General features: G+C 40.1%; 1 protein-coding gene across 2 annotated transcripts in view; it reads right to left on the bottom strand.

Moving 5' to 3' along the window:
* Positions 1 to 3,883: 3,883 nt before the first annotated feature.
* The window catches only part of LOC141466395 (ubiquitin-conjugating enzyme E2 E2), a 216,946-nt gene continuing 207,014 nt past the window's right edge, over positions 3,884 to 13,815 (bottom strand). The window contains exon 6 of one of the 2 annotated variants that reach the window (XM_074150296.1): positions 3,884 to 4,655. In XM_074150296.1, coding sequence (XP_074006397.1) covers positions 4,558 to 4,655 — 98 coding nt within the window. In that variant the 3' untranslated portion in view covers positions 3,884 to 4,557. The remainder of the gene's footprint in view (positions 4,656 to 13,815) is intronic. The other variant, XM_074150297.1, reaches the window with a different exon arrangement.

Here is a 13,815-nt window from a genome sequence, read left to right on the forward strand (position 1 = left end):
AGGGGGAGGAGGTGGGGCGAAGAACAGAGCTGTGACTGAGGTGAGGAAAGCGGAGAAAAAGAAAGCTTCAAGATTTAATATTGATGTCATGGAGGAAATGATAGGAGGAGAAACGAAAGGGAATGAAAAGGAGAAGAGAAGAAAGAGCAACTGAGGATGGAAAACCAGCAGGCAGAGCTGGCTCTGCAGGAATCGCAGTTGCCAAGGCTGGACAGTCGGACTTTGGAAGTGCCAGAATTTTTACTCCGAGTTCTTGCTTTAGTCTGCCCAACTCAAAATGCAGGCAAATGCACTGAGCCTGGGGCAAGATGTCCAACTTCAGCAACAAGAGAAGTTTGGAGAATTGGAAAGGAGAAATGGAACTCCAGGATAACACTGGGGTTGGGGTAACTGGGAGCTGCTGTCTGAATCATCTCATGACATCTTTGTACTTCAGTGGAGCCACCTCTGCTTTTCCTGCTGCAGTAGGCATTGCCTCAGGAAAAGGGGAGCAGAGAGGGGCCTGGGGGCACTTTCTGGGCATATACTTTGGGGGACAAAGAGATTACTATGCTCAGGCAACTTCAGGAAGAGCTATTGAAACTGGGATCAGTGTCTTGGGTGGCCTCTCAGCCATGAGCAATGAATCAGTCAAGCAGAAGAAAGCAGCCAGAGAGAAGGAAGGGTGAAATGAGAAGTAAGTCAGAGGGATTACTGCTGGAGATAAGACAGCCAGCGAGAGGGAGCACCCTGCAACAGAGCATGCGCCTGGCCAGAATTTAAAAGGCTGAGAGGGCCTTGAAGAGGGGCCCAATTCTGGGGCTTATGGTGCACGGGACCCCTGGTGGTCTCTACTTACACAGTATCATTGCACAGGGTAGCAGAGAAGAAGGGCTGTGAGCTGCTGCCCATTCTTTGGGCATGGGGTATGAATGTGTATCCATCTGCAGCTCACAATATGAAAATCTGAAGAAAGAGCTTTCGAGAGGAATTACTCCTGCCCTATTCATGGCACAGCAGCTGCTTTTAGTGGATTTTAACTGTTTGGCTGCAATCACCCACCACGCATGCAATCAAAAGGGTTATGAGCTGCTAAAACTTACTCCTGGAGCGGCCTGGAAATGCTGTCTCTGGAAATACAGGATGGTTTTGGGTACCTTAATTTAAGCTATGTTGTTCTGCAATTTTCTGGAGAGGGAAATCAGCTGCTCAGTTGGACAGGAGGATGTGAAGGCCACTTCGATAATTCGTGAATGGGTAAATACAGTTTGGAGAGTTCCCTGATTTCCGCTTCAGAGTGGAACTCAAAGGATATGGGACATTTAGCTGGGGTTACTGGAAATTAAGTATGGTTTGCTTGCTATTGCAATTGAGTTCAGAAAAGCTGTAAGATGTCTTTAAAGAACATAACCCAGTTTTAGCATTTGTGCATCCCTGAGAAAATACTGAAATTTGCTGAAGCTATGGCCTTTATATGCTGTTTTAGGACAACTGTATGCTATTGATGTTTTACTACATGTGAGTCATTTGAATGATCTTCATATCCTAGAAGGGCAGCATGTGGACGTCACCATCTAGAAGAAGTTAGAAAGATGATTTGTCATGAAAGAGGAAGCAGGAATCATCTAAATTTACAGAGGATCTGAAGAGCAAAGGTGGGACAGAATAATGTACAATATTTTCTAGATGTAAGAAAAAGAAAAGGAGAAAAAGAGATAATGCCAATACATTATTGTTCAGTGGGGCTCTGCTGGCAGGCTGAGTTCTGTTGGGGATGGCTCATTTCTCCTCTGCGACAACAGCAGGTTTCAAATAACGCTTCATATTTCCCAGGTTTAGCAGATGAAGAAAAAGAATTACTTGGGAGGCAAACAGAGCAGATTTGCAAATAGAGGAGAATGTTTTATGGCCAGACTTACAAACATTTGGCTCCTGCAGACGCCAGAAGACTCTGCATCTGCTTTAATCAACGTGGGTTGATCCTTTCTGATTATTTCTTTGAGATGCTGTGGTTCTTAAGGCAGTAGTTTTCTATTATCTAGGACAAGGCAACTGCTCAGCTTCACATAGAGGGCAACTTACGTGCAAATTCAAACTGTGCAGCTTTTGTTCGGTAAGAAAGGCAAGCGAGAGCTGATGAACTGAGAATAGACATCTATTAAGAATTCTGTGATTCCTCCTCTAAGGTATCTCAGCTCTCTTTCAAAAATTATGTCTTCATTAGAGATACCATAGTCTCTTCTGTTTATAATGTCCTCTTTATATGTTGGCCAAAAAAAAAAAAGATAATAGTAGGAATTAAAGACTTCTTTTTCAAGCAGGTTTAAAATGTACCTGGAAAATTACTGCATTATGCTCAGCTGAGTGTAAATAAAGGCTGCAGAGTGGCAGACGCTTAAAATAATTCATAAGAAATCTGAAAGTGCCCATTAATTGCTGTCTCAGGGGATACAAGTCCTTTATGGTAGGAATCTCTTCAGCAGATGGGATAGGAAGAGAAGTAATCCAGTTACTGTACTGGGCAAGATGCAGTTGTGATTTTTAATCCTTTTACCCTTTTGTTGTATTTTTACAGCAGGAAGGTTCCCTTCAGCCATGGAGGTACTTCATGGCAAGTTGTATGGTGGAAGCACATATAACAGTTGTCCTGAGAAGGTGTTCTGGCTCCAAGAAGTCTGGTTTTTGGGTTTTGTTTTTATTTGTTATTTTTTTATTTGTTATTTTTATTATTTGTTATTATTCTTTCATATCTGTATTTAGGATCTGTTGGCCTCAAAATGTTGTATGGCTGGGCTTGTAAACAATTGGCTGCTACAGACACCAGAAGACTCTCCATTTGCTTTGATCAAAAGAGACTGATTACTTCTTTGAGATCCCCATGGTTCTTGGCAGTTAACCAAGGTCACTGGTAGTGACATACTACCTACAACAAAGTCAACGTTCAGCTTCTCTTCACACAGAGGACACCTCACCAGTGGATCCAAGCTGTACGTCTGTTCAGTTATTAGCAAATGACTCAGAGATCAAATCAGCCTGGAAATGCTGAGCAGCGCAGTGGCTGGCGTAGAGGCCCTACGATGTCACCTTGACTGCTTTAGTTTTCAGGATGGTGGGATTGGGTTGGTGTGTAATGGGTTCCTGTATCTTTATATTGTCTCTATTGTAATGTATCTTCTTAAGATAGGGATCGCCTTTAAACATAAGAGGCAAGGAGAGAGGGGAGAGGGCAGGCAAACACTGTATATAGCATCTGTAATGTTTAATTATATGAGACAGGGATTTTCCAATATGCCTTGCAACACAAAGAACATTTAGATATCAGCATCACAGTATATATTTTCTAAATCATAACACCCACACATTTCCTTAGCCAAGTAGAAGTTTTCCTTCTACGGCTGCATATCTAAAATTAGCCTGAAGGTCAAATCTGAATAGAAATACCCTTGCCATTGAACGTGCTGGGAATGATTGGTGCAATGGGCTCAATTTTCCCATCGAAAACCTTCATTTATTTTTTTAAATAACAGTTGCTTTTACAATTAAAGAGCTTGGAGAAAGGCAAAATGAGGCCTGCTGTATAAAATCATCATCAATATTCTGCTTTCACTGCAAGGCTATTTTTATAGCCAACTATTTTAAATGGATATAAGATGGATATAGCAAAGCCATAGTATAAAAGATGCAGCAACAGGCTTCCGAATAGTTGAACTGAGCACTGCCAGGTGAAAGGAAAGCCTTAACATTTGGAAAGTGTTTGTATATCAAAGACATACACAATGAAGAATTCTAAGTTAAGAAATGCATTGTTGAGAAGAATTGAATAGTTTAGGTCTAAAAATAACCTGTAGTTGTATTATGTGAGGACTATGCAACCTATACAGCACAAACGCAAAAGCACCATCTTGCAAGAAGTGCATTTATCAGCCACAGTGTTTTATTGAGTGCTTTAATAATACAAGTGTACATCAACTGATCCACAGTCAAAAGTGGCAGGTCCCTAAGAAATTTACAAGCACTTTTTTTTTAAGTAAATCAAAATACATATTAATTTGTTCAATGCAATAGCCTTTTGTGTGGGAAACAGAAGGCTAGTGATAAACACAGTCTTAGTAATGCACAGTGATTCTTGATTTTAAGCTTTTATACAAAACTTGTTCCCAGTAGCATGCACCCACCATTAAAGACTTCAGTACAAAAAAATAACCCTAAACACTACATTTAAGTAGAAACGAGATATAATTCTGAATTTGTTTGTTTTCCCAAAAACCACATGAAAGAAAAAAAAAACCAAACCACACATTAATACAAAGCTTTGTGACAAAGCTCTATACTATTACAGATCCAACATTCTTTGCACTGATAACCAAAATTCCCTGTCTACATTTGAGGGAAATGACTTTCAAGTTAACAGAACAAAAAACCCCAAAACAAATAAAAATAAACCCAATAAAGAAAGTAAGGACAACCTTTTGTCACAAAATGGTTCAAAATTTAATAAAAAATAAGAATGAAGGGAAGGGCTATTGATGCACTTAGTGAATGTGCTTGCACAGGTCCAGCAAATCCTAGAGCAGGTTCCTATGTGGCGTATCGCTTGGTCCACTGTCTGGCCATTCTGTCGTGCTCTGCTCTGTTAGTCATATACTGAGTGGCAATACTTCCAACCAGGGGGTCAGCTGAAAGGGAAACACAAACCATGAAAAACTCGTCAGCCTTGGAAGGATGCAAAAGCTATTCTTAGATCCAGATTCATTCAGTTCTCTTAGGTTTAACTGTAAGAACAATGTGCCTACATATACTCGGCCCGTTTTGAAAGGACTCATGCATACAGGAAGAAAGGAAGAAGATGGGGAGGAGCTGGCTGGCAATTAGCTATCCACTTCTGGCAAATATATAATTAAAATAATTGTCTAAAATTCTGCCTCACAAACAAATGTTTCAATAATTTTATTTTGAGCTAAAAGTCTCTTTCAGGTGATAAGAATAAACATGCTATGTCATTTATTTATGGTATTAGACTCCCACAAATATCTATACTATCACCTAAGAAGAGGATGGGCTCTATTTCAATTATCAGGTTCAATGCTTTTTAAAATACTTTTAGGTTTGAAGCATAAAGAAAGATCAGGAATCAGGGCAGTAAGTATTATTTTCAAAGCAGCAAAAGTTAATTCCAAACTTTGGGAACTGGTATTTAATTTATGGGATCTTTCTGAGCATCTATATAGCCAGAATGCTGCATGATTTTGTTTTTTCAAGCTATTTCTGTATTTACAAAATGAAGAAACAACCTGAAAAAGTATTCTTACATTAATCTGGATCTACAAATTACTTCACAAATAATTAAATGAAAACAATCAGCCCTCTAAAAAAAAAAAAACCCCAAAATTCCAAGAAGTGACTGTATGTCGTCATCATTTTTCTCTTCTCAGTTTAAAGCAGACGAAATGAATAGGGATTCTCCTTTTTTTGGGAGACCACACTCTTTATAATTCTGCTGCAACACTAAATTTCCTGAGGTTGTAGCAACACACCATGCAGGTTCAGAAGCACTGATCCCATGTTTTTTCCTGACTTAGGGCAGATGAAGATGACTTCTTAAAGCCAGTTAATAATCAGCTTTGTAGTTGACTGAAGATGGTGCCATTGAACAATATGACTCTCAGCTTCCCCAGTACAGTCATAATCAGAGTGTGGTGTTTGCATTATTAACCACTGAAATAGCTGGGACTAGATGTCAGGGCTTCTGCAGAGCAGAGTAAATCTGGGCTTTTTTTGTTAAGAGTTTATGATAGGAGAAATATGTTGGTTTAACCAAAAATCAATTGGTTGGCTTACTGCCAACATCACTGAATATTACGGAACAATACCTAATGAAAAAAAATCTTTTGTTACTTTCAGGAAGAGCCTGTGATGTGGATCTTAAGTTTGCACCTACTGAATTACTAAGGCAAGTTATCACTGTGACTGTGGTGTACTAAGTCCCTGTAGTCTCAGTCCTGCATATGCTTACCTTTAATATCTTAATATATCCAGAGGAGGTCACTGAGGCCTGGACTTTGCTATTTTTACATGCATGAGTGTCAAAGCAGCATATCTGATCTGAGATCCATTTTAAAAGTTTCAGACTAGAATGTATATCCCTTTTAACTCCTCAGCCAAGGAGAAGAACTATATAGGAGATTACTGGAAGGATTTTTTTCTGTGCAAATAGGAGGCTATTAGTCCACAGGTATTTAAGGAGTGCAAAGTTGTTAATGGCTGGAATGAGCACTGCGGGGTAAAGGGGGCAATGGGAAAGGGCAAAATTTCTCTCAGAAAAAAAATTGAGGGAGTAGCCACAGAGAAACCTTGTCATAATGTAACATAGCTTGGGGATGAGCCTGACAGCACTGCTGTGAATTCCCACACCCTCCTCAGATGTGACACCACTGTGAGAAGAAACGCTTTCAAAGACCCATGGAGAAATGGAGCCTAAGGGTTGAACTTCGAAGGAATCCTTGGAGCAAAACTGAATGCATGTGCTGGTTTTCATGCCTTTGGGGAAGGTGGGGTTTGGCCTCTGAGGCATCTGGCTGTGATGGGTTGCAAGAATATCATGGCATTATCATCTGGAATGTAGCGAGTGCTTAATGAGGTTTAGTGCATATTTAAAGTGCTGGTGCTAAGACCTTTCTAAAACCTTACGTGAGTCAGTGAAAAGTGATGTGCTGTAGTAAGGGTTTACCCAGTTCAAATCTGAAAGTCTTTTATGTGCGGGATGAATGTATATATGAAAGCGTGTCTTTCACATTGTGAGCTGTGAATCAATTTCCTTGATATATGGAAAGGGTACTAAGGATCATATCATCATCCCTAATCCTGGATGATAGATTACAATGTTTGGTTTCCTAGTGTGGGTTTCCATCCATGTCTCCTTTAGGGAGCAAGGAAATGTTTCAACAACTTCCATCTTTGGAAGGATTTGGGAGGTACAGGTTCTTCTCTCACCTCTTTCCAGCATGGGAGGGTGTCTACTTTCTTTTGGGGTGGGGCAATCAGTGAGAGCAGTTCTTGATAAGAAAGTGGGGAAATCTCTTGAAGCCCAGTACTGTAGGGAACCGGGCCGTTTATCCATATGTTCAAGCCTTTGTCTTTGCAGCATTTTGCTTGGCAGCTGGGGAAAGAGTGGAGGTGACGGCCTGCAAGATGTCTGAGGTCTACAGAGCTTTTGTTGTAGGAGTGTAAATTCCCACCGAGGGAGTGACCTGTAAATCAGCTATCATCTTGGATGCTTCCTCGAGGCACTGCCTCCCTCCATCCGTGTCTGTCTGTGAGAAGCAGGACTGCTGAAGCAAAAGAGAGGTCCTTGCCTGCTGTAGCATCAGCAGGACTAGCTACACCCACCACCAGCTGCTGAGCGGATGCTACCAAAAGGTACTCTCGGTAATAACAGTAATAACCTTGTTCTTTGCAGTTTGGCTGCACATTTTATTGGTTATAACAATACTGAATAAAAATACAAACACACAGTTTGGCAAAGTCATTTGCTCGTTTGAGACCCCAAACTGAAGAAACAGAAAAGTGGTTCTTGCCAGAGAGGTTCAGCTATTTCATATCCCCGTCAGAGGGTCTGGAGGTGTGTTGTCATTACATGTAGTTATTTATGAGGACTTTAATAAGGACTCTTCAACAGGTGTTTGAAGAGCTAGCTTATTTCAGCAGTTCCTGTGAAGCTGTAAAACCAGCAGGAGGTACAACAGCTTTCTTTGGGAAGCTGGAACAGCTGGTGAGGAGGGAAGTTTTAACTTCAGATTAGAGCCACCCAACCAGTGGCACACTGGCCAATTTGATGCAGCCCACTATGTTTGTGCTGGAGGACATAAGGATGGTGTGTGACCTCCAGAAATGTGAATGGTCTCTTTCTGCACCTTCATGAAGCCAGGCAGCTTCAGGCCCAAGCCACATTGTCCCTGGTGGAGGAGTGAGCCAGCCTGCAGGCCCAAGGAGACAGACCTCTCGACACTTAATGAGTCGTGAGTCCCCATTGCTATGCACTTCACGAGGAGGGGCCATAAAATGGAGATTACAAGACAAATGAAGCACCTTAATTAAAGCAATTAAAAACTTTAATTCCCAACATGTATGAGCCTTGGTTACAGTGTCCAAGTCCCACCTAATAGGAGGAAGAAACAATAGTTTCCATTTATTCCCTAAACTAAGTAGCACATGGCCGAGCACCACCTGGTTCTCAGCTGGGCTGCACTATTTAAGGAGTATTGTGAAATCTCCGTAAGAAGGGCCAAATATGTATTTGTAAAACAACTGCTGTGTAAACTGTCTGATTAAGAGATAAAAAGGAATACTGGATCTCAAAATTCATAACGTTTCCCCAATTCTCCCACGTTTCCATTTCCCATTACCATAAAACTGTTTCTTATTTCACATTTGTATGTATCTGTGGTTTTATTCTCAATGTTAGACATTTGTTTCCATAACTAGTAAACCGCTCTAGCTTTTTCATTTATTTTTGTTTTAGAAGTAGCGTGATTCATCAGTGAAGCCGGGTTCATTTCAGAAATTCACTCCAAGTGGGACTGTGTCCAAATGACAACGAAAACCAAGGGATCGGAATATAAAGCTAAGCCAGAAATGTGTTATCAGAACAACCTAGTGAAAGAAATTAAAATAAACCCAGAATAAGTTAATAACAACAAAACTCTGGAATCCTGGCCTGGCAGGACGTGTGTACTTTGGGACCTCTCGGATCACCGGATGCACGGTGCCTGGCTTGAGAGCCATGGGTACCCCATCCCTCAAGGCTGCGGTGGCCGGAGAAGCCGGGCCGAGGCAGAGCGATCGTGTGCGGCACTCGGCAGCACTGAAACCTGGGAGCAGCCTTGGGGGTGGTGCTGGCAGCGACAGCCATGTGTGGGCAGTCGTGCCGTGGTGCCCACCATCAGCTCACCTGAGAAGCTGCTACAACTCTGTGAACCTTCAAGGTCTCATAACTTACTATTTCTTCTAGTCTCTAACTCTCACGTAGAGAAATTGCCCTAGGACATTTCTATAACCTTTAGCTCGTTTAAAGAAAAAAATGTGATCCAATACTCGGGATTAGTTTCATGTGAAATTGAAGGACACCAGGAGTTACAGCATCAGATTTCATGTTAAAGGACAGCGGAAGAGTCACAAAAATATATTAAAAAAGCATCAAATAAAACAAGCATGGACAGAAGCTAAGGATCAGCAATGTAGCTTACATGGAAAATGTCAATCAAGAGAACTAAAGTGTGAAGAAAAGCTCATGGATGATTTATAGGAGGACTGCAGCTGCTAAATCCCCCCTCACCTCACCATATGTAATCCTCATGTTACACCAGAATTCAAGAAATTACCCTGCATTTAAATGTAGTTTTGAAAGCTGGGCGAGCTGGAGCTCCTGTCTCGCTTACAAAGGTTGGATGCGCTGCTCTACGATGACTTGTCATCTTCTTTTGCAGCCACTTAATATGACTGCGTAAGGAAGAACATTCGTGTCTCATGTCTGTTGTAAGGCTAATCAAATTTACAGCCCAATTCAAGGGAGTTAATGCTATTGGGGATTTGGATGAGCTGAGGTTTGGTCATTACAAAATTTCAGCTGTGTTTAATGCTAGTTATACTGCTTTATCATTCAGGAGACAGATCATAATTCTTCTTTAAAACTACTTTTCTCCCAAATAAATGAAAATATATTGCTATACTGTATTTTTCTCCGCTTGTATTTTTACAGCTATTTCTATGTCAGCAAATAGCAATTTCAGAGCAGAATTCATCTCCTGGGCTTTTCAATGCTCTTTTAAAAATACAGCAAACATACTCTAGTGAAATAAAAAACGGAGATGGTGTATTTAACAGCTTGATTTCAATGTGCCTTCTCCATCAGCCACATGATATGCAATGAAATTTGAACTGGTAGTGCCAACATGGTTAAAGAGACACACATTTAGACTTAAAATGTACATGACGGGTGTTTGTATGCATATATATATTTTTTATGAGCATTTATAAAGTAGAATTATATTTATATTGCAGTATTTTATAGTTTTAATAGAGAACAGCTGATGGACCCAGTTATTACACCATTACAAATGGGTTCTTAGAAAGATTTCTGGAGGACCTTAAAAACTAAAAAGACCCACAGCTCTCACAGTTTCTTCAGCCAAATATTTACAATGTACTTTTTTTGGTCCAAGTTTAGATTCAGCTCTGTATCAGGGGCAATTCAGAAGAGCTTGCCTCCAACTGAAGAAGCAGAATTAAACTGGAGGAATTTCCAAAGGTGAGATGCAACTTGAAAGTTCTTATTCCATCTCCTAAGCTATAAATGACGCTTTTCTCATACCTGTGAGAGGCATCCCATTGACAGGCTCTATGGAACTACCTTTTCTGAAACACCAGTCACAAAAAATTAAATCTGCTTTCCTTCCTTTAGACAGGTCATGTGAAACCACCAAGTAATTTTTCAGTTATTTGGACTTCAGTTACACATTTAGAAGAGCTTTTGGTTTATGGAATACTATTTGTTTGGGTTTTTTTTTTAGGCCTGCCTCTCTTTCCAAATATTCTGCTGCATTGCATTTTGAAAAAAAAATAAAAATTGGGAGTGCTTGTTTTTTTTTGAACTTTTTTTTTCAGGAAAAGTCCAGGCGCTCTGTATGTTGTCTATAGGATAGCTGCCTTGGAATCATCTTTATACAGCCACACAGGCAGGATTGGTTATCCCAAAATTAAACCTCCCCAAAATAAAAGTTCATATTTTCAATAACTACATTTTGTTTGGTGATTTCAGTGCAAATAGCAGTGCAGGACAGAATATATTCCCATATTGGCTTGCAGTGAAAGCCAAGTTTTCTGAATCCAATTTTTCTGGGTTTTAATATTGTATCAACCTTTAAGAAATAGGTCCCAAATGGCAAACAAAAAAAAAAGAAATTAAGATTGGGGAAAAAGCAGAAACTAATAATTCACTGAAACACCGGTTTTCTTAAAACCAAATGCTGACAGCTTGATGCACACCAAAAATATCCTTAAACTTAATTAAAAAAATTTGTTTGCTATCTAATTATATTTTCTTATGTTGCTTTCAGTGGCATCCAGGCTAGCGCTACAAGAAGACTGGTCAGTGCAAACTGCAGACAAAAGCAGTGTCAGATATGCTCTACCAAATATGTCATAGAACAATTTAATACTCCAAGAGAAAAGGATTAAGAAAAGATTAATTGTTTGTGAGTAATTTTATTTATAGTGTCACATTGCCTCAGGAAGTTTCCATAGTTTGCCACATGTCACCTGTTTTAAACTTAATGAACTCCTACAAGACCATGTCAAGGATACTGTGAGTCTTGATGTGGAAAATGAGGTATGTGCAATGCATCATAGTATCCTTCAGTGATGTTACAGCAGAAGTGTTGCTCTCTTTTGCTATCATTAATAATAATGCACAGACTAAGTAATTCTTTGGAGGCACAGGCAGGTGAAGTGGCACACTGAATTACTCTACTAACCTTTCACCTTTGAAAAGAGTGCTTGAAATCAGGGCACAAGTGAAAACGAGTGCAGCGCAGCACTAATCCCTGTTTGTGCGGCAATAAAACTAGCCTCGCGGTTGGAAGTCTGATCAACACACGCGTGCGAACTGGAACAACAGAGGGATTCAAGCCAGAACAAAGGGCGGTAGCAGGGCTCTGAATTGCTTTACACACCCTACAAGCTGAACTACAATATCTTTCTGACTTTCATAAAATCACAGTTCCAACTATCCATATAGAATGTACTTAGCCATCTATGAGACGCTTTGAAAACAGTACAGAAGAATGATAAAAGTGATCAATAAACACTGTATAGAAAAAGGAGAACAAATAAAATTAATTGTCTTAGTAAAGATGAAAGGTAATCCTTAGAGGAGACAGGAACAAATTCTAAAATTTGTCAGTCACTGACTTGAAGTCAGTGAAGTTAATATCTGTTTTAGCAATTACAGTTTACAGCAGAAATCATATGATATGGAATATAATGAACTCTCTCCTGAACTTGTTTCAGGAACCAGTTTTGCAGATTTGGTTGGTCACATCTTAATACTCTATAGAAAAATTCTAATATATATCGGCTACACCAGTATGCTAAAACATCAAAATATGCCTGCTGAAATTGCCTTAGAGCTCATGTACCTCATTAGGCTGGCTATTATGGTTGACATGGATTGGACAAAGTGGACAACCATATGACCTCAAAGCGTTGTTCCTACCAAAGCAAAATAACAAGGGATGCAGTAAGATATCCTTTGACATGGCATTCTTAGATATGAGGTGATCAAACGTGTTGGAGTCAGAAGAAACAAAGGTTAACTCTGTTACGTCACTTCTCAGTTTCAGATATAACCCAGGATTGTATTTCCAGTTACAGCATGGGAAAGAAGGAAATACAGTGTAGATGCATAAGAATTTGAGACACAATCTTTGGAAAGGCATCTGAATGTTTACACTAACCACCTCTGCATCTGGAGAACCAAGCGAAAACTGTGATAGACGCTGTAGCTTGGAGACTGTGTAATTTTAAAGCCAAAAGATTGCCTAAATTTTTTGTACCCACATTGGAAAGCCAACCTAGTGGTCACTCTGCTAATGCAGGGCTAAAGGAGACTTAATGCACCAGGCTTCCTATGAAGTTGTGTTTGCCAGTACATCCCATAGCCCTGGTCTCTCCAGCCCTCGGTTACCTCTCTAGCTATACACCTAAAGTCCTTTTCCTGGGAGAAATCAGAGCAGGTGCAGGAGGAGAAAGAGAGGGTGAAATAAAGCATGGAAGACCCTGAGGTTTTGTTCTGTTGTACAGCCAAGGTGTAGCCAGCGTGCGTGTCTGGGCAGGTAAGCAGGGAAGCGGTCATGTCGTACTGCTCACAAGAGGCCGAACTCCAGACTGCTTCGTGGTCTTCATGGTTTGCAAGTAGTCATGATGACTCCAAGAAAGTTAAGTGGTCTTACAGTGGTGCCTGACGCTTCTCCATGACCCAGGATATTCTAAGAATAAATATGCTAAAAATTGTGAGGTATCTGGATACTGTGGTAAATGTGGCTGTATAGATGTGTATTGTGAAGAGACTGATATCCATGACACAACTCTAAATTTTGTGCTCTGTAGAATTGTCAGAAACACACTTGACTTCTGTTAGTTCATACAATGATTGAAGTTACACAAATATTAAGGCATGTATGACTTTATTCCAATGTCCAAACTTGTCTGGAGAAAAATGTTACCTATCTTCAAAAATAAAAGAGCTCTGCAGATCCAGTTTAGAAAACATTCATTTACTAAAATACCCATTGTGGATACATGGAAGGAGAAATTCATTCCTCTCTCTAGACTAGCATTTGATTGCTGTCCGGCTACCTACCACAGATCTGTGTGAAATATGAGGCTGCCTAAGAAAAAGATGTTTCAGAAATAAGGAGTATTATCTGGCCCAGTTTTATTAACATGGCTCTTAAAGGAAAGCGTCGGCAGTGATTCATCTCTGCATCCTGCCAAGGGAAATCATTCTTGTTTAAAGAGTAAGTTTTTTTTAGCCTTCAGTTTTTAGCAGGATTTCTAGGAGCTTTGCTGGCTGACTGGGAGTTAGCTCAGGCAATCACGGATCAGCGAGGCACAGTGTACTGATCTTGAAGAGTTGTCTTTAATTAAGAAAGAACATGCACCTATTAGAAGTGCCCGCATGCTGAAACAATTAAAGTTCTGAAATAACACACTTCACTTTGATGCTTGGATGCGTCTCAAAATTAAAAGCACAGATACATTAGCAATGTATCAGTTCATAAT

This window comes from Numenius arquata, chromosome 7, assembly GCF_964106895.1.
Source record: "Numenius arquata chromosome 7, bNumArq3.hap1.1, whole genome shotgun sequence".
NCBI classification, from domain to species: domain Eukaryota; kingdom Metazoa; phylum Chordata; class Aves; order Charadriiformes; family Scolopacidae; genus Numenius; species Numenius arquata.